Raw genomic sequence first — 21,305 nt, forward strand, 5'->3', positions numbered from 1 at the left:
AGCGGGGAGGTCAGTACACCAATAGGAATTCTGTACTGCCCCTGTTGCCCAACTTCCAGAACATGCACTCAGAAAACAGTCTCCCCAATAGGATGCCTGGTGCAATCTAAAGACTTCCTAAAAGTCACTGTAAAGACTGTGTTCATGGAAGACAATCTTACTCGGCTACGAGTGATCGCCAAAGAAGAAGAAGAAGCAGCTCCTTCACCCACTGCGCTAGGATTGAAGTATTAAGATGCCACCCTCCAAGACCCCTCACTAGCTGAGTCAAGTAAACAACGACCCCAATTTTGGATTGTGGTTTGCTTCTCCTGTGCACTAGGAGACAGGAGCAAAGTGGGTGCAATAAGCACATTTATGGTAAACCATTAACTGTAGTTCATGGTGATGTCAAATGCACTCTACTGTTGATTCCTCGTGGGACTGACAGATAAAATTGATATTAAAGATAGCTGTTATTTTCTTTAGAAAATAATGTATAATTTATATAAATTAAACTTCACAAAATTTGGAACTTCTTAATGTAATACAGTCTTCATACCATGTATGTCCAAATATATTTTTTACATTGAATTAGGTCAGAGTGTTCATAAACCCAAGAGTGAATCGTTCCAAAGAAGAAGAAAAATCAAAGGATATAAAATTACAATGAGTGTTATCCAATTGTGAATGTACTGAGTAAAATAGCACATGGAAACGCCAGTGCACATATTACCTGGAATGTGTTTTATTACACATGTGTGCAGGAGGGAAATGTAGACTTTAAATGCTTCCCTGATGTCTTCTCTCTCTCTCTCTCTCTCTCTCTCTCTCTCTCTCTCTCACACACACACACACACACACACACACACCCCTCTGAGATTGCTGGCTTTGTGTTTTATTTAAACAAGACTATATTTATAAAGAATCTACATGCTCTTGAAATTTGGCAAATAAAACATGTGTGAATATTATCAAGTCAATGCACTGTTATCGCTTCCTCTCATTGTAGGACTTGTACCGTGATACTCATATCTGTATGCATGACTGAGATGGTGCCGTTCTGAAATAAAGTGCAGGTATAGCTGTGGATTGGTATGGATATGCCACTTCCCATGCTCTTGTTTGTAGGTGTAGCAAGTATTTTGTTAGGTCTGTTTAACACAATGCTTTTAGCTTAAGCGAACTACTAGATGTGGCTGCTGGAAGCATTTTATATTGAGGAGCCTTCAAAATGATAAACAGCAGAAGGCTGCTGTAATATGAGGTGTCACTGGACCATTTCCATGCACAGACACTGCAGTATTCTAGAGATGGGAAGCAGGAACCTATCATGGGGACCTCTAAAATGAAGAACCAGATACATACTACAAGCTGCCACGTATTTTAATCTGGTTTTAGCTTTTTACTCATTTTAATTGCTTTTGAACATTTCAAATACTTGTTTTAACTATTTTTTCTGATAATTTTGTTGTCTTTTTTTTTATAAACCACTTTGAGGTTTTATTATAATCAGGCAGTATATAAATGCTGTTGAAATAAACAAGAACAAAAATAATAAATAACATACTTCAAATCCTTTTAAGCAGTTTTCACCCAAGAGACCATTCCTTCCCTTTGAAAATCGTCCTCTTTGTATGAAATACAAGTGGAATAAAATGGAAAGCATATAGTTTTTGTAGAAAAAACATACTAGAGCAAAAACTATGATCCAGGAGGTTTCTATATTTTTTAACTAATACAACTTGTCATTTATATAGCAATAGCAGACGCAGTATATCAACAATGCGTGTAACAGGTGTGCAAAGTATTCTCCTGTTGCAGAGGGGGTTTAGTGGACTAAGGTTTGGAAAGTAGTGGCTTGACAGAAGCCACGTACTGAGTTGATAACTAAAATGACATTTCAACCAGGGTTTCCCAGATTATGCTGAAAATTTAGCCACTGTTCCACACCAACTCTCAAAATACTGTAGCAACATATTATCACTGCATTTGAGGCTTCATATGGAGCAGACTGAAGTGATAGACTACTAAGGTGGTATAATAGATTATGCCATTTCAGACTTCAGGTAGCAGATAACACTGTGAATGTTTGTTGATAGAAACCTACTGCAGATAGAAAACCAGCACAGCTTCAGATAGAGTGGCTATTCATGCATCACCCCAAAAGACAAAAATGCATCACTAGAAAATCAGCACAAAGGGGGACACAAAGGTGCATAAAATTCACATCTGCTAATTTCTGTATAGATATAAATTCAGAAATAATTACTGTAATTTAAATAGTAATACAATAATAATTATTATAATTATTATAATAATCTCATAATAATAGAAAAGGCTTCAGCCAGCTAAACTGTGCGCCTGCTCAGTCTGCTGTTTAGGTGCTAGCTGTGGATGAACAACTGTAAGGCCCCATTTAATTCATCTGTGTGTGCAGACCAGGCTACTGTTTAGGAATAGTTATTTATACTTGCCACATGCCAGCATAATGACAAAATTGGTAGGCGGTTTCTAGCTTTCAGCTGCATTATCTACATTATGCTAATACTATTTGTTGCTAACATAGAAGACCTTTGGCTGACTTACTTTGTTAGCTGCTAACTTGGCAACGGATTATTTTCAGTAAACTGCCAGAGATTTTACAAATTCTTCTTGATGTTTATTAATCTCTTATTTTTGATGCTCTCAAACATTCACAACTGTAATGCAGTAAATGGCAATTTCTGTATTTCTTTTAGCTCAGGGGTATCGGGAACTTAGAAGCTTAGTGATAAATCTAGATTAAACAACATGCACATGTATCAGTTTCATGTTAACTCTACTATAACAGCCAGCCTTTTATGAGCAAAAATGTAGCACTGAAAACAGTCTTTGAGCAGGTTTTGGTTTGCCTTTTTTTTTAAAGCATCAAAGTATGTCCTATGAATTCATAGCTTTCAACTTCTCAACTACTGTAAGTCTAATGTAACTTACAGCGCACTGCTGCTAAAGCATATAAAAAGCGATCAAACAGAAAAGGGCAAATAACTGAAACTGCAGATCTCTGAATGGAAAAGTCAAATTCAGTAGCAACAGATCCTGATGTTTTAAAGCAACATTGACCAAAAGATAGTTTACTTTCGAGGAACACAACTTGTGTAAATCTACATCATAAAATTAATATATTATCAGAATTTCTTCCATGGCCACCTGCTCTGCTTTATTTTTATACCTTGCATGTTGATTGCATTATCTGGGCTTGACAAGGCATGCTACCCACACCTACTCCCTGAGCTAGCAAGCTCCACCTGGGCTGTAAATGGAATGTAATTAGAGTAAAGGAAATGTGTGTGTGTGTGTGTGTGTGTGTGTTCTATCACACAGGAAACACACCCATGTGTCATGTCCAGTACTTGCCTTAGACTAGTGAATTCCTAGAAAGAATCAAGTCACCTTGAGTCAGGCAGTGGTCGGTGGGCTCAATCTGTATTGAACTCCTCAGCATGAGCTGGTGACATTTTTGTCTTGGGCTCTGATCTTCATGATGTATATAAGGCAATTTTTTTACAAATCTGCCCTACATGAATGAGAGTTCATGTAGTAGTGAAAGATACCCATACTACTGTATTCCTAGCAGAAATCTGAGTGAGGCATGTGAGCATGAGAGCATCTTGACATGTGCCCAGACTGTGTATATGTGGTGGACATAGGGAACATATGGTTGTGGTGGGCTATGCCCAGTCTGCATGGTGTAGCTCACAGCATGCATAGAAACCTGGATAGCCTGCTATGTGCATGGCTCATTCCAAGCTCTCCAACAGATAGGCACTTCATTGTGTCATCATTGCAGCAAGATTGTGAATGAAATGTGCCTGCCCAGGAGCTTCTAGCGTGCAGCAAAATTATTTAGATTTTGGTTAGTTGGGTTGCTGTACTAATGTGCCAGAACCCTCAGATTTTGAGAAGCAACTCAAGATGTAATACAATGTTAGGTGTGCAGATAGATGGCTGTAAAGATTTGGAAGTTGGGCCTATTTTGAGCCACAGGCTTGCAGTGGGCATTGGAAAGTTAGCTTCACATCAGCACAACTCTGAAACATATTGGCAGCTTTCATGAGAAGATTCAAAGGGGACTTGTGTTCTCAGGTTTTCCACAGAAACAGCAAGAGTACTCATGTTGCTTCAATTACTTTGGCAGTACTTTACAGGCAATGTACAGTAAATGTTGGAAGTCTCCGCTACTAAATTCAAGTCCAACTACTTATCAAAGTACTTATACCTGGCAGGAGCCTCAGCTGGACCGTAAGCTGGCCATCCTAAAATCACTCACAGTTCTATTGGTTACAGAAACTATTTAGGATTTGGACCACTGAAATCAATGGGTCTGCTATTCATGAAATGTTTATAAGTTTAGCTTTTAGAGTCTGACACCAGAAAGTTGTCAACACTTTAGTGTGAATAAATGAGCACATTTCCTAAATGCTTTCCTGGAGCTTTGTGAAACTTGGCTTCAGTGCATTTTGTTCTTTCTCTAGAAAAATAGACCACTAGAGAAGCAACATGGGAAGAAAAGGGACTAAAGTTTGTAGTTCAGTAGTACGAATAGTTGGAACCTGGGGCTGTCTGACCTAATTAGCATTGACACCATGAGTGTCTTTGTTGCTGCTGCTGCTGCTGCTGCTACTACTTAGACAGCACCAAGAACCAGGAACATATAGAACATTGCTAGGTTAGGTAAATCTGCCCCCGTGAGGTCATGTCAGCTGCTACCAGGTGAGATGCAACAGCAAACCTCTGGAGTGGGGTGGGATACTTGCTTAGAGAAGATACTGCATTGAAATCCCAACTCATACAGTGGGAATTGTGAATCTAAGTAGTATGAGATAGTGAGGAAACATGAGTATTTGATATTGTTGGCATAGGATTGTATATGAGAGTTCTGTGACCTTGTAAATCCATGATATTGGTTCCAAAGAAGAAGTATATTTTGACAATATTTTGCTCAGGTTTCTACTATCAAGATTCACTCTTCAAATCATCTGTGTGTTTTAGTTTAAAGTGTGCCATATATTTTCAGTTATTCAGCTTTAAAAGAGAGCAATAGAAAGAGGGCCTTTGTTACAGCTATCCTAAAGTCTTGATTTGAAATAGTAGCTGCTAGTTGGCTGCAGCTTTAGCTCTCTGACAAGCAAATTTATTAAAGACAATGTATTGGAATACTCAAAAAGGGGGGGAGGACCTTACTCCATACTTTATCCTGTACAGTGGTGCCTCGCAAGACGAAATTAATTCGTTCCGCGAGTTTTGTCGTCTTGCGATTTTTTTCGTCTTGCGAAGCACGGTGTCGGGAAAGTTTTGGAAAAGCTTCAAAAATCACCACAGTCTTTAAAAACCTCAAAAAAGGCTACCACACCGCGTTCTATGAGTTGCTCCTCGAAGTCAAGTCGCAACTGTATTAACGGTGTTAAGAAAAAGGAAACAAACTTGCAAGACGTTTCCGTCTTGCGAAGCAAGCCCATAGGGAAAATGTCTTGCGAAGCAGCTCAAAAAACAAAAAACCCTTTCGTCTAGCAAGTTTTTTGTCTTGCGAGGCATTCGTCTTGCGAGGTACCACTGTACTGACTACTGGAGCAATAGATACTGCCATGAATACTGAGACTATGAACAGGGACAGAATACAGTTTTGTGTCTTCTTAAACTGACTTGTCGTATTTAAGGGACAGGTTATTTTTCCTTGTTAAATAGTATAGCCAGATTATTCTCTAGATCACTTTTTGAAAGAGGGGCAAGCAAGGCTTGTTGCGGACAGCTTATTGCTGATGCAACAGCTCCATGATATACCTACAGATTTAGCCTGTTAGTTCCACGCTCCTCGTGGGACAGCCTCCTTATAAGTGCTTTTCTACTAGAAAAACAGGGTTCTGGAACTCACCATGAAATTATTCAAGTAAGTGCCACACTTTTAACCAGTGCTTTTCTTTTAGAAAAACAAGGTGCTGATACTGTGTACCCTTGAGTACCCCTAGAATAAAGCACAGCTCCTTGCCCTGCTTGAACAGGAATTCCCCAAGTCTTACTGCATTCTAGCCCTTGCAGTGGCTTCAGAAATGAAGGGCAGATCATTGCATGTTAGCCTGGTACCCAACACGGCAGTTTTGCTAAGTTGTGGAGAAGGTAGGTTGAAGGTTTGCACCTTGCTCTCTGCTGCCATGGGAATATTTATTGGTAGCCTGAGGGCAGCACTGATACACAACTTGGCCAGTTGCAGTCTGGATGATGAAAATGACCCCTTGCTATTTTTCTGAAAGGCAGAGTGTATCACTGCAATGGGAAGAGATTGTCGCCAACTTGTTCATGAAGTTGGAAGTGATGTTTGAAATAGCTATAATGAATCCATACTTGCTGATGGTTAGGCTTCAATAACAGTAAAAATGCCAGAACAGAAAATGCATTGGCTTCTTGGAATGTTCTTTGCATGAACATTAGCTCAGTTTTGACTTTAGCTCAGTTTTGACGTGAGCAGATAAGTGCTTGGGTTGTGTGTTTTTTTAATGCTATGGGTACTGCACATATTGGGATCTGTAAATTATAAGGTATGATTTGACATCTGCAACTCAAAGCCAGTCGTTATGCTGAAGCAAGAACATAATATGTACTCTGTAATTTGCATCTTCATTTTTTCCTTCCTCTATCACTATTTGAAAGGCGTTTCTGATCTGCAAAATTTGACTTTATAATTTTGTGAATTTAACTTTTACTTCATCATCTAAGAATGGCAGAAAATGATTCCACACATTATGCTTTCAGTAATTTTGCCTTTATGGGCTAATAAATATATGTATGTATCTGTATTCTAATCTTGTTCATTCTCATGCTACAGGCATATCTACTCTACAAACCTGTATCAGTTTTTTACTTTCAAAACCTCTCACAAAGAATCTTGGGAATTGTAGTTTGATGAGGTGCTGAGAATTCTTATTAGAGATCAGTCTCTCCCCATGATTCTCTGGAAGGATGTGACTATAAACCAGTTAGGCAAAGCAATCCTACTTGGATAGGGGAGGAAGAGTTAAAGGCAGACAATCTGCCTGGTCCAAACCTCTGTTTAGTTTGTGCTGGCAGGGCAGAAGGAGGGTGTGGAGGGACAATTTTCCTTTATTCAAAACCCCCCCTCCATTGGCTGCAGTGCCCAAGGGCTCACCTCAGGGCTGGCATACTTTTCTTCCAGCGCTCTGAAACATCTTCTTTCTGCTGTTGTAACATTGATATCTAAGGTGGGGCAGCCATGGAGGTTTCTGTTGCTGCAAGAAGGAAGCCTTTGTGGATGGTCCTCTTGCTCTTCCCACATAATTCCTTCTCTATCCATGAAAAAGGAGGTCCACAAAATTCTATGACCTCTGGGACAACTTCCCTAGGACCATAGAATTGTGCCCTTAATTTCCAGTTTAGAGATGCCAATACTCAAACACTCAAATGTTAACTTGTCTGATATATTTACCTTATTGGTTTTTATTTTCTTTTTTAACAGGAGTTGCTAAAAGATCCTTTGTATATTGGGTTGAAACATAAACGAATCAGAGGCCAAGCTTATGATGATCTTCTTGACGAATTTATGCATGCTGTGACTTCCCGGTAATTGATTTTATTTGTGTATTTTACACTGTTGAATGTTTCTGAACTTCATGGTACTCAAGGAGGACTAATTAAGAAGAGATGGCATGTTTTTCTTTTTTGCAATTCTTAAAAACTTTATAAAATGCAGTTCAAGTTCATATATTTATAATGATGAGCTGCAATAAGTTTACTCGTGCAGAATGGCAAAAAGTTGGTGGAGGAAAACATAGCTATTCTTACTATACTATGTAAAACACTTAATTTACATTGAAGAAAACCAGAATGAGATGAGGCATTCATTTCTGATGAATTCCATTGCCACAGTGCTGTAGAACATAGGGATCTGTCATTATGTGTAATGGCCAGACCCTATGCGCTACACAACCAAATAAGGATCATTTCACATGTTGCCAAGTTCCTGGAAGGCACTAGTCTGTAGGGATTTGTGGGAAAACCATACGTAAATCACACGGAGAGATGGTTGTGCATGTGGAGCTTTTCACTGCGTAGAATCAGGGCGTACCTGCTTTAGGGAATTCATGACTGATGAGATCTTTGCTCACATGTACACACATGAATAAATGAATGAATAAATAAACAAATGTTCAATCATTACATGTTGCAGGTTCCCTACAAGCTACACAGAAGGCTTGTATAGAGCTTTTTAAAAAACCAAACATATGATGCATACTTAAGTCTATAGGTGAAGGATTGCTGTTCCAGTGCTATAAAACAATCCTGAACAGCACACAGTTTCAGCAGCTGGAATCAATACTAGAGTTGTGCCATACCCAGGCCCATACATTTCAGGTATTACTTTGCTCCCCACCCTCCACCCCAAGAGAGGAAGTTGTTGCTCTAGCTTCTTTCTGTGGGATGGAGGGAGTCAGAAATTTATGTGAGTGATAAGGTTTAGTACTTAGTAACGTTACAAGGTGTGCTCTTCCTTGCTAACTTAAAACAAAAAACAAAACAAAACAAAGTCCTTGCCTGGTATTGCAGCTACCCTTGGTTCCTAGAATATGATTTGATTTATTGATTTATTACCGTATTTTTCCTTCTACAAGACGCCCCCATGTATAAGACACCCCCTATTTTGGGGGACTCCAATTTAAGAAAATGGGGGGAGATGGCCCCCACGTATAAGACGTCCCCAAATTTTGGACATTATTTCTTAGGAAGAAAACATAGTCTTATACATAGAAAAATACGGTATATTTCTATGCCACTTTTCATTTGAATGAATCACAAAGCGGCTTAGAGACAATAAATAACAATAACATAATAGAACACCACAAATACAGCACAAATCATATATGATTTAAATCAGGGAATGCCTGTGGAAGGACATTACATCATGAACTCCTCATGAGCATTCCTTTTAACTTAATTGTAATAATAATTGCGCTTCTCTCAGGAATTCCACAAGCAGACTTCCTGGCTGCCTATGCTTTGACATCCTCCCATGGATATTCCAGAAAGTGCAGGCAACCAAGGAGGCTTCAGAGTGCCACACAAAGACTGTTTTTTAAAAAGTTAACAAGGAAAAATATACTGTTGATTTGTGTTCATAGACTAATAAAGATTAAAAGATACACAAAAGCCATTTTGCAGAACTGTTGCCTTCCTCTCACTTGAGACAGAATTAGTAATTTCCATCCTCAACATATGATAGTATGCCTTAAGCATTGAGTGATATAGACGAATGCTGCCCATAGCACAAAGGGCATTTTTAGTTAAAAACCAGATGGCTCAATCAAGCATGCTCCATGGAACATAAAAAGTAAAATAAAATTGCTCATGAGTAGAAATCTTATGATCTTTGGCCTGGAATTCTTACCACATAGTTCATGCTTAACTGAGAGGGTTCAAAAATTTTCAGACAGAAGACCTAAGCTTTACTATGGTTCCACACTGTGGCATTTACTCTGCAGTGGGAAGTAACATCATAAATTGATCACAGTTTCAGTTTCCAATTTTTAAGTATACGATATCTCATTTATTATATCTATTCTTTCATAAAAGCACAAAAGTATACAATATCTCATTTATTATATCTATTATTTCATAAAAGGACAAAAATGCAGAGTTATTTTAAGCAGGACTGCATAAAATGTAACTATCATATTTTTAACAAAGTTTCTCTGTTTTACTTCCCTTGAATCAAGGCCAAAGTATACATTATATGCAGCCATGTGTATCTTTTCTCCAGCATTTTCTTCTTTTAAACAGAAAGCCTCCTGGATGAAAAACAGGGGTTTTCTTTGAAGGGGGGGGGAGTGGGCAAGTGACCAGAAGAAAAAGGGTTAAGAAGCCTCTCCCCTTATGTCCCTCCATGGAGAAACTCACAGCCTTAGAGGCTGGTTTCTGGATTCCAACCCCCACCCCCATTATTGTTATTATTAAAAAAAAGTTGTATAAAAATACACATGGCTGTGTATAACATGTACTTTGGCCTTCAGTTGATATAAGACACACTCACTTACTCTCGTACCCTTTTCTTAAATGCGTACTATTCATACGCATGAGACTATATTATAGCTTTAATGTTATTATTCTTTGACACCAATCAGATTTGAGATTTTTACATCTGTTTAGGTGTTCAAATTTTAGTTGTGCTGACATTCTGTGCATATAACATGTGCAAAATCATTTTTCCTTTACTTTTATGGGCTCTGATGATCAAAGTGCTGGTTTCTATTATTTGCAGCGGATCATGTGACATAGGTTTGGCTGTGGATTTAAGTAAAAATAATTAAATTAGTTGATTTAAATGATGCGACTTCTTATGCAAACCATGAGTAAGGGACACTCTGTGCTGGTTGAGCTGTACAACCATTGGCCATAGTAGATCAAACTTCACTGTAGTACTACTTTACCTATCCTACATAACCCCATAAGCCTCATTTCTACAGCAGCAGGTGCCAGTATCCCTTCTTCATGAACTTTTCAGTGATACCTGGCTTCTAGGCTTGATAGCTTTAGTACTACTTAGCTAACCAACTCATTTTGGATGTTGCACACTTGATTTCTTGCAGGCCATTTTTAGTCAACACTATCATTCCTTACCTATTCCTAGTTCTAATGCCATGTTTTGACTTTGGTTAAGCCCAAAAGGCACAGGTAAAAATCAAATTTAAAGTGTCAGTGCAAATCCCGTGTAAAAGTAATCTTAGGGTATGATCTGTTCACAGGCTCTGAATGTGAGTTTACAGTGTCTTAAAGGATCCGTAGTGTCACAAGATTTAGAATTATCAAAAGTGCAGATCTCTAGGAGAGTTGGGTCATATTTTTTTTCTTGTTAGAAGGTTGCTTTTAATAAAGAAAGAAAGAAAGAAAGAAAGAAAGAAAGAAAGAAAGAAGGTTCCACTGCAGGGGAGTGTTTGAATATTTGATTCTCATTAGATGAACAGGTTATTCACCCTTACTTTGCAGCATTCTTCCTCAAAGATAACTGAATTGCTGAAACTTTACATCTTTCTCCACTGTGCTCTCAAACTGCTGTTTGAATCTCAACTTTGGATTCTTTTCTTCTTTTTGGTTAAGGACAAGACTATTCTATAGGCATATAATTTAAATAAAAAATGTACAGATTTTGGAATGGTGGTTTTGTTTAACATTTCATTAGAATTATTACAGGACTTCCCATTAATTTATTCATTTGGCACAGTCTTTTACTTCAGCAAGGGAATGTATTGGCAAAAAGTCAGCTAAACGTGACTCTTACTGGAAATTGTGAAGGAGTGGTTGGGCCGCACAGCACTTTCAAAAGCAATATTTAAACACTATTAAATTCTAGAGTTCTCTGTTTAATCAGATCTTGGGGCCATTCTGTATTCATGGTTACCACAAGTCCCATGGACTGATTTTTATCCAAGGAAATTATCCTGCAAGTTACTCCTTTGATTATAATCACCATGTGGGAAGAGCCAATTCTCTTGCCTACTTGCATACCTAGCCATCATGAATATGGTGAGACTTCATGAATGGGGTGGAATTATTCAACAGTAGACGTGCAAGGTTCTAAAGCAGTTCTAAATAAGTTTGGTTTCATATGTACTAGGAGCTGTAAATATACCTCTGTCCATTTCATCTTATACTGATGAAACTGACTTTTGACTCAGGCTGTAACTACACAAATTACACAGTCAGTCCCACAGGACTGTGTTTTTCCTATTTCAGCAAAGTATTTGTTGTGTGAAATTGGTGTGGTAAAATCACCTCATGACAACAATTTTGCCAGATTAGGTTGGAGGACATTCTGTTGTGAGGATGATGCCTTCTACGGGCTTGATAGCCTTTCTCATGGTATTCCAGGAGAAGGAATTATCATGCCCTTCAGATCCACCCTGCGTATGGCTGTGTTTGATTGTCCCCCCCCCTCTCATGAAAATCCCTTTGTCTCAGCCCTTTCTAACGATCTGTTAGTGTTTCCTGCCCGCCCCCCTACTTGTGTCTCCTTCCATACTCTGCTGTGTCTCTCTCTGTGTTGGGATATCTGTGTTTTTCTCTCTGTCTACCTTCCCTCACCACTGTGATTTTTCCTGCATGGCTATTGTCCCTGTGGCTTCCTTCTTCAGTTTTATACTTTCCAATCTCAGATGGTGTCAGGCAGCAGACTCATGCAGTCTTTCCGTTACCTAGTATTGACAGTGGTGGCATGAATAACCCGCTTCCCCCCAATTCCTTGGGTTTCTTCCACACTAAGGGGGGATTTCCCCAAAAACTCCAGAGGGAAGAAGGTGTCATCCTCTTCCATTATTACACTATATCAGTTTGGGCTGATGATTCAACACAAGTAGTGCTGCCTGTGACAAAAATGTATGACATTTGTTTTTCATCGCAGCAGCTGTAATATGTCACATTATTATTTCTGACTCTCAGGACTAGGTTTTTCATTTGTGCTCCCTGCTTCTCTCAAAATTACTTGCTGTGCTAGTCTTTATGCATCCTTTAGCAACCAAGCAAGACATTTATCATAAATGAATGACAAGGAACATACATGGCAATTTAGAAAATGACTAGCACAGCAAAATATATATACACAGAACATCCCCGAGCTGTATATTATGGGATGAGCAAGCCAAGCAGTTGTGCAATATTTTGTCTTTGACAAATTTAGCTGCATAGTGTGCTTTCCAGCTAGAGTTTTTTTTATTTTAAGTGCAAGCAGATAAGTAGCCATTGACATGTCTAAATAACTGGTGCATTTACACTTAGAGAGTACTAACAGCAGATGCCACAGTAATGGGGGTTCATGTGCATTGAATAGTTGTGTGGAACAGGGGTGGGCAGGCTTCAAGTTTATGTTTCAATTTTTAAAAACTAGAACCCCAAGGTTAAAGTCCTGGAACCAGGTGCCAAAAGAGTGGCTCAGAGGTGTATATTATACCGTCCAAGTGTCCTGTTTTAAGTGGGACATCCCAGATTGACAGAAGCCACACAGGCTTCTGATCCGAATCTGGGATGTCCTGGATGTCCTGTTTTGGCTCCCATGCTCTGGCTGTGCCAGAGCACGGGACCAAAAGACAGGCATTTATTGGTTCTGAGCTATGGCAAGAATCCATTGGCTCACACCAGAGTGTGGGACCCAAAACAGGAAAAAACTTAGGTTGACCTTGCCACTCTTCCTCCTTCGTGGCGCCAAAGGAGGAGGCTGTGTCCTCCCCTAGGCTGTGCCAGTTGGTGCAGCGTCTCCTGAGGCAACGGAGACTGCAGAGGAGGAGGAGGCTAGTGGACAAAGGTAGGAGGGGGGAGGGAGGGGCAAGTGGGTGAACAATGAGGTCAGTGGGATGGAGGTATGGTATGTGTAATAGATTATTTGAATCATTGAATTGTACACTTGGAAGGGACATTGAGGATCATCTAGTCAAACCCCCTGCAATGCAAGAATATGCAGCTGTCCCATATGGGGATCAAGCTTGCAACCTTGGCAACATACATGGTTAGGATGACCTGTGTACATATTCAGCCCAGAAACCGAGTGTTCAGTTTCACATACAAATTATAGCTTGTCCCCTGTTTTCTTTATTCCAGTGGCTTAATTTAGGGAGAAACAAAGCTCTTTTTCTTGTTGCTGTGGTTAAGCAAGTGAGAAGCTATATTGCAAATCACTCTGAGATCTGCTAGTGGGTTTTGACTGATGTTCTGCCTGCCCTGGGTGAAGAAGAGGGAATTGGGGGCAGGAGGATGAAGAAAACTATTACAGGTTCTTGGGAAGATGGAATAAAAGATTGGTTTAAATTAAGTTACCAGGCAGCCTTCGCAGTGATGCAGAGTCATTCTTCTAATAGGTCAGATAATTACTTGGCTGAGAAAAGATAGCTTGATTTCTGAACTGCAAGAATTAATTAATTATTTGACTGATTTATTCCCTAGCTGTGCTTGGCATCTGTAATATTCATGACACTTTTTAGAAAATCCACACATCATTCCCAGCTTCTGCATTTATAATCACTGTGATTTATGCACAACTGTAAAGTAGATTAGATTGGAAACACTGGAAAATGAACTGTAGTCTTCATCATGCCTGCTACACTATATATACTTGGGTAACTGACACTTCATTTGACATCCACTCTGAAGCCAGCTCTAAGTTAAGTCTATAAAAAGCCCACATACTGTCTTTAGCAATTGTGTTTCATAAATAAAGCTTCCTGGTTCCTTAATATGAAGTTGTTTAAATTGAAAGAGCACTAAATTTTTAAGGCTCTAGTCCTGAACATGCTTACTAGGGAGTAAATTCCATTGAACTCAGTAGTTCCATTGAACTTACTTGGAGTAAACATACATAGGAATCCACCAAATACTAGAATTGTGTATGACTGGTGCCCACATAGCACAGTACTGTTAAGAAATTAAGTATGGACCTAGTTTTTGATATGTTAACCGTCAGAACTTGAAATCAGAATTTGAGGTGGGTTTGCAAACTCTGGTTAATATGGGACCTAGTTAGCACTGACCATGGTGGAGGTTTAATGCTACACAATGCTGCAGGCAGACTAGTAAATTAAGAGAGAATTCAAAGTACACAGCAAATATAGGAGCACTCAATCCCATATACTGCTCCCAGGAGCTTGCCATTTTAAGATGGGCAGTATAATTCTTGCTTCATTTTTTCTATGTTGTCTTTTCTCAGCATTTTCACTAGTGGCTGCTTAATGCTTTGTCTATGTGAAATTATTGTGAGTGAACATGAGAACTGAAAGGTGAAGTGGTTCAGTTATATTTTTATTAAAAGCAAATTTGGGTTAAAGAAGGGTTTGTTCAGACTGGGGGCGGGGGAAGCAAATTTGGGCTCCATGACACTGATGCAGAGGTCCTATGTTTCTTCCTTCATAATACCAATAGTTCCATTCAGCAGTTAGAACAATATTGGTGCCTATTATTTAACTGATCTTACCAGCAGGAAATTATGGCTTTGTTTCCTACACAGTATAGTGTATCATCCCCTACACGAAAGCGAAGTATTGCATTAAGTTTTTTAAAAGGAACTTAAGTTAGTATATTTTGGAAATAACAACAGAAATCTCCCTTAACTGCTTGTACTTGTTTTATCACTGATGGATAACTTCAAAGTTAGTAAAGGTAAAGGGACCCCTGACCATTAGGTCCAGTCGTGGCCAACTCTGGGGTTGTGGCGCTCATCTCGCTTTATTAGCCGAGGGAGCCGGTGTACAGCTTCTGGGTCATGTGGCCAGCATGACTAAACTGCTTCTGGCAAACCAGAGCAGTGCACGGAAACACCGTTTACCTTCCTGCTGGAGCAGTACCTTTTTACAGTGGTACCTCGCAAGATGAATGCCTCGCAAGACGAAAAACGCGCAAGACGAAAGAGTTTTCCGTTTTTTGAGTCGTTCCGCAAGACGAATTTCCCTATGGGCTTGCTTCGCAAGACGTTTCGTCTTGCGAGTTCTTGCGAGTTTGTTTCCTTTTTCTTAAAGCTGCTAAGCCGCTAATAGCCGTGCTTCGCAAGACGAAAAAACCGCAAGACGAAGAGACTCGCGGAACGGATTAATCTCGTCTTGCGAGGCACCACTTTATCTACTTGCACTTTGATGTCCTTTCGAACTGCTAGGTGAGCATGAGCTGGGACCGAACAACGGGAGCTCACCCTGTTGTGGGGTTTCGAACCGCCGACCTTCTTATCGGCCTTTCCCTATTGCCAGTTTTATCATACTTTGAGTGGCAACTGGAAAAGCGAGTAAATATATATAGGGTTTGATCTATACAGATTTTAATAAGAAAGCAAGTTAAGAAATTAAGAGTAGAGGACATATGGAAATACTTCGCAAAGCAAATCCATCTGGAAAAACCAAAATATTCTTTTTAGAAACGAATTGAAGAGTCCTATACAATTTAAACTGCTTCTTTACATTATAATTGCTGTGTCTTTGATCATAGCATTCCTTTTTTTTGTCTAAGTCAGTTATAATAACTTGCATAAGAAAACTGCCAAAGGTCATTCTTTATTACTTATATTCTGAAAAATAAAGTTGTAATTCCATTATGTTAAAGGCTTTTACAAAAAATTTATACAATGCAATTTGAAAAAAGAAAGAGATAGCGACAAATTCAGTTGTTCCCTTGGGCTGCTTTCACTGTCAACGACTTCTCTTTAAGTCCTGATGTGGAAAATTTACAAGGATCCCTGCCCACTGCTCATCTTCCACCAACAATAAATTACACCTAGTGACCCAGCACTTGCAACTCCCCTCCCACAGCATCCCAGTTCATACTTTGAGAAGAACCTAGGCCAGGGGTCACCAGCCTTTTTAGATCCATGGGCACATTTGCGAACTGCATAAAGGGTCATGGCACCATATAAACAATGCAATCTAGCACACACTGCAACCTATTCTATTGGATACAAAACAATGCTTCTTTCAAGCCGAATTTCAGCAGGAGAAGGAAAGCCTGCAAGTGTTAGGGAAGGCCTCTGCAGGTGCCGGTGCGCCTGCAGGCATTGTGATGGCAACCCCTGACCTCAGCACTAACACCAAATTTCACCATATGTACATGGTTGTAAGATTCCTGAAATAAAAGCATGCATTAAACTCATGCCCTGCCAATTATTACTTTCATCTTCTCTTGCACTTCCAGCTGTATAGAAAATCCATCTTTTTCTTAGTTGTATAGTGAAAATCAATGTTTATGGAGCTGGTCTTGTCCTTTGACATTTGCTGCTTCCAGTAGCCTTTTCATGGCAGTATTTTGTGTTCCCTTTTATTGTTTTTTATTTTATTGTTATATTCCATCTTTTAATACTAGCTAGTTTCTCCAATACAGCATATAATCGTTTTAAAATACAAATATGGTCTACTTAGTTAAACTCGTAAACATGCTAGAGAAAGGAGATAGCATGGGAATATATTTATTGAGCAATTAAGGGTTAATGGAATGACAGAATACATGACAAAGTGTGTTCCTATTCTATGAAATTAGTGATGGCATATTTTGTGGCGGTCTTTTGAGGTTAAAGCACAATAAATTTGTTATCCTACTGGTGGTGGTGCTATAGTCATTTTTAGATTGCATTGTTGCTTTAGTCCAGGGGTCAGCAAACTTTTTCAGCAGGGGGCTGGTCCACTGTCCCTCAGACCTTGTGTGGGGCTGGACTATATTTTGGAAAAAAACCTGAATGAATTCCTATGCCCCACAAATAAGAGATGCATTTTAAATAAAAGGACACATTCTACTCATGTAAAAGCATGCTGATTCCCAGACCGTCCATGGGCCAGATTTAGAAGGCGATTGGGCCGGATCTGGCCCCCGAGCCTTATTTGCCTACCCATGCTTTAGTGTATTCTATTTAATTATCATGTTCAGTGTTTCTTTTCTCCTTGTATTAATATTTTCTGAAAGATTGTTTATATGGATGACAAAAAGCAAATGATACATGAATAAAGAAAAAGGTGCTTTCTCCTATATTAAGTGATTTTATAGGGTCAGGCAGGCCTTGATAGCACTGCAGAATGATTGATTAGTAGGGAGAGATTGGGAGGAAGGGGACACAGCACTTGCTGACATTGCTATTTTTGCTGTATAAAAAGACTCAAGGCTACTTTTTCACTGCAGTGTTTGAAAGTTCCCAACTTATTTTACCGAGCAATACTACAGTCATCATACTGGTAAAGGGTTAGCATCTTCTGGGCTGAAGCCAAACTGACTACTCAGCATTGGACTTTTTTTTTTAAGAGCTTGCCAAGAGACCACAGAAGCTGTAAATTATGGATGGAAAATATTTTTAAAGGACAGTATTTTCAGACTAAATTTACCAAGTGCAGCTGGTTTGCTATATTTTCCAAATCAGATTTAAAAATATGATCCAGCTGCTTGCATTTTGCAATTAGCTAACATTATGTCAAAAATCCTAAACTGACTTCCTGGCTTACTAGACGCAGGGGACAGTAGGCATTAGCCTGGAGTCAGTGGTAAGTTGAACTTTACAATATTTTGGGAGGAATTCAACATCTCACAAAGTTGAAGCCCCTTAGCAGTGTACAAGTTGCACTAGCGGAATGGCTTATGCAACAAAAGGGCAGGACCCCTGCATGGTTCTTGTGGTTGCGCACACATTGCTGTAATTTGGATGCGTCCTGTTGCACAGTAAATTTCTGCCAGTGCAAGTGTTGTGCTGAATTTCATATTGCGCAGCTATTGTTCTCAACTTCAAACTGGTAGTCAGGGAACATTGAATCCGGACCTTTGTACGAGAACACAAATGCATAGGTGCCTTCACATGCTCATTTTTGTTTAGTATACAGATCTCATGAGAAACCAGTTGAGATATCTTGTATTGGAATGCCCATTTCTTATTTTAATTAATGTTCTGTTCTAGCAGGGTAACTATGTCATTCCATTAAGCTACTAAGGATTTTTATGGCATTCCTTGCCAATCTATTTTCACCCAGTGATGCAAGTTGGTCAGATCTTTTACATGGAACTTGAAGCTCAGAAAGCAAAAGGCAATTCATCTTAACATAATACAGAGTCAGAATTGTGGATCTTCCAAGATCCAAGATTCCATTTAGACCAATCACCGCACTGACACAGGAACTTGTTGTGCCTATGTACTTCAACTACAGTGGTGCCTCGCAAGACGAAATTAATCTGTTCCGCGAGTCTCTTCGTCTTGCGGTTTTTTCGTCTTGCGAAGCACGGCTATTAGCGGCTTAGCGGCTATTAGCGGCTTTAAGAAAAAGGAAACAAACTCGCAAGAACTCGCAAGACGTTTCGTCTTGCGAAGCAAGCCCATAGGGAAATTCATCTTGCGGAACGACTCAAAAAATGGAAAACTCTTTCGTCTTGCGCGTTTTTCGTCTTGCGAGGCATTCGTCTTGCGAGGTACCACTGTACTAGAATAATACTACATAGACTTGGTCTGCTTCTAGGGAACCATCTGATCAGAAAGCAGGAAGGACCAAATAAGTTGTGCAATGGCTCAAGCATGTCTGCCATTGTTCCTTCCCTTCTCAGTTCCCTACCAGTTCTGCATAGGATTGATCTTTATTTGAGCTTTCCAAGATCATTCCAGTGGAAAGTGTGCTGCTTAAATACTTGAACACTTGTAATCAAATAATCCAAATGCCAGAAAAAATATAGGCTTTGGTAATATTCTAACTTTGACGTTCTACAGAAGTGATAGGCTACAAATTCAGGGCTTTGCCAAAAGAGACAAATAACAAACAAACAAATAACATTTTACTTCATGAAGTTAAATATTTTCCTTTAATTTGGCTCCAGTATTATAATAAATCAGCATAATCTGAAAGCCCAATTCAAGATCAAAGCCTTATTGCACACTGAATACCGTTTACTGAATATTATTGTGCACTGAATAGTTTTCTTTTTTCATGGTAACCAGTTTATCTTAAGACTGATTAGCTGTATTTTCTTAATGGCAACAACACAGAACAGCAAGCATATTTAATCATATATATAAAGTTTCTAATGAACCTTGTAGGTATGAGAAACAGCTTTTCCCAAAATCATGTTGTGATTTCCAAGGGTGAACTTTATTTTGGCTTTCAAATTAATTTTTTTCCATGAGCATTCACCAATGTCTAATGTAAAAGAGAAACATATAAATCAGCCAGTGTGTGTCCTAAATCAACTTTACTTTCAACTTAAATTCTGCAATAGTGACTTTATACATAACCTATAACTTGCCCTTTCATTTGCGAGGTGGTATTTGGAAGGGACAAATGGTGGCTTTCACTTAACCTTAGTCAATTAAGTTTGAAACATGATTGCTATTTACATTATAGCCTCAGGAAATGACCAATGAGGAAAGCAGCTTTATTTAATTTGTTTCATTCCATGTCAAGTCTTTGTAATAAATTTAACTTCACTAACTCCAATGAGGTTGGAAATATTACGAGGAGACGAGCAACCATTCCTACCTACATCTACCTCTGACTGGTGCACAAGCAAGGCTGGATTCCAGATACCTGGTTTTCTGATTGGTACCCAGCTCAAGAACATGCTTCTTCTCATTTTCACCATGTTACAGCATATGTTACATGTGTTGACCTTAACTATACCTTAACTGTGTTGACCTTAACTGACCTTAACTATCCACAATGACATGAACCCAGGTTCCCATCTTTACAAAGGATTAGGGTTAAAAGCATACATTTAAAACACATTCAAAGCACATGACTATCCCCATAGAATCCTGGGTACTGTATTTTTGTAAAGGAGGTGGAAATTGTAGCTCTGAGAGGAATACTACAGTCCCCAGGTTTGTTAGGGAGAAAGTAATGTGCTTTAAATGTATGGTGTGAATACACCTGCTGTTTGATTGGATAATGTGTTATGTGGCTATAAGGGGTACAGATGTAATGCTGGAATGTGGTGAGGCTTATAAATGAGAGGAGTGGGGAACAGTGGAGGCAGTTTGTGTTCCAGTGTCTACCTCCTATTTTACAGAACTTGACCTCAGTACAGATGCCTTACTTGCCAAGTGGTATAGTTTTCTACCACTGGTGTGCTAGGTCTTTTCCGTCGATGAAAATGTGGCAACCTTCAGCCAATCAAAAAAGTAGCACTAAGTTTCTGTTTCCTAAGAAAATGATTTTTGTTACATATTCCCTGAGAACCTTGCTGGCCCTTCTGGTTTCTGTTCTGCTGGATTACTTTTGGTTTCTGTTATTGGCCTCCCCCTTGGCCCTCAGAAAGGGTTGGGTTCAGCAGCACCTGCAAGCTGCTCACCTGATCACAAAAAGGCACTACAACTCTTTTGTTTATATTATCAGTGTATTTTTAGGGTTTCCAAATCATGTAACATTTGCAGAAGCATAATAATTAGATCAGAATAAGCAGCATAATTCTGAGCTGCCCACTGGCCCAGAAAGGCTTTCCTCCAGGAAAGTGCAGGCATTCTCAATAGAAGTAGTCTCAGAGATCACTCTAAGCCTCTTGTTGACTGGCTGGATGTGCATCTGTTTGTGTACATTGAAAGAAATAGGTTTCAGATTCTCCCCCGTGGACACCCATGCGTGGAGAAGGAGCAAAGCTGTCACAATCTTCTCTTTAGCACCCTGAATGTGCACACATTCATGGTAAGCCATGGTTTGACCTAGTGTTACATGTGAACAACCTTTGTGTGTGTGTGTGTACTGAAAAAAATATTTTGAAATAAGTCTTCACTACATAGCAATAAAACAAATCATTAACTAGGGGTGAACTACAGCAACCACAAAATAAGACAAACCAGGCACAATCAT

The 21,305-nt window shown here is 39.3% G+C and overlaps 2 protein-coding genes across 9 annotated transcripts in view; one reads left to right on the forward strand and one right to left on the reverse strand.

Annotated features, from left to right (window-relative positions):
• The window catches only part of PRSS35 (serine protease 35), a 161,098-nt gene that overhangs the window by 100,530 nt on the left and 39,263 nt on the right, over positions 1-21,305 (reverse strand). The window contains exon 3 of one of the 7 annotated variants that reach the window (XR_014218093.1): positions 7,821-10,308. The exons of 5 other annotated variants lie outside the window; for them this stretch is intronic. The gene's annotated coding sequence lies outside the window, so the exon portion shown is untranslated. Of the gene's footprint in view, positions 1-7,820; positions 10,309-19,354; positions 19,641-21,305 lie in introns of those variants that run through there. One more of the 7 variants, XR_014218094.1, reaches the window with a different exon arrangement.
• Positions 1-21,305, forward strand: part of ME1 (malic enzyme 1) — a 118,664-nt gene that overhangs the window by 55,090 nt on the left and 42,269 nt on the right. For both annotated transcript variants that reach the window (XM_082216942.1, XM_082216941.1), the window contains exon 6: positions 7,490-7,593. In XM_082216942.1, the coding sequence (XP_082073068.1) occupies positions 7,490-7,593 (104 nt within the window). The remainder of the gene's footprint in view (positions 1-7,489; positions 7,594-21,305) is intronic.

The sequence above is a fragment of the Podarcis vaucheri genome, assembly GCF_965113315.1.
Source record: "Podarcis vaucheri genome assembly, chromosome: 3".
Lineage (NCBI taxonomy): Eukaryota > Metazoa > Chordata > Lepidosauria > Squamata > Lacertidae > Podarcis > Podarcis vaucheri.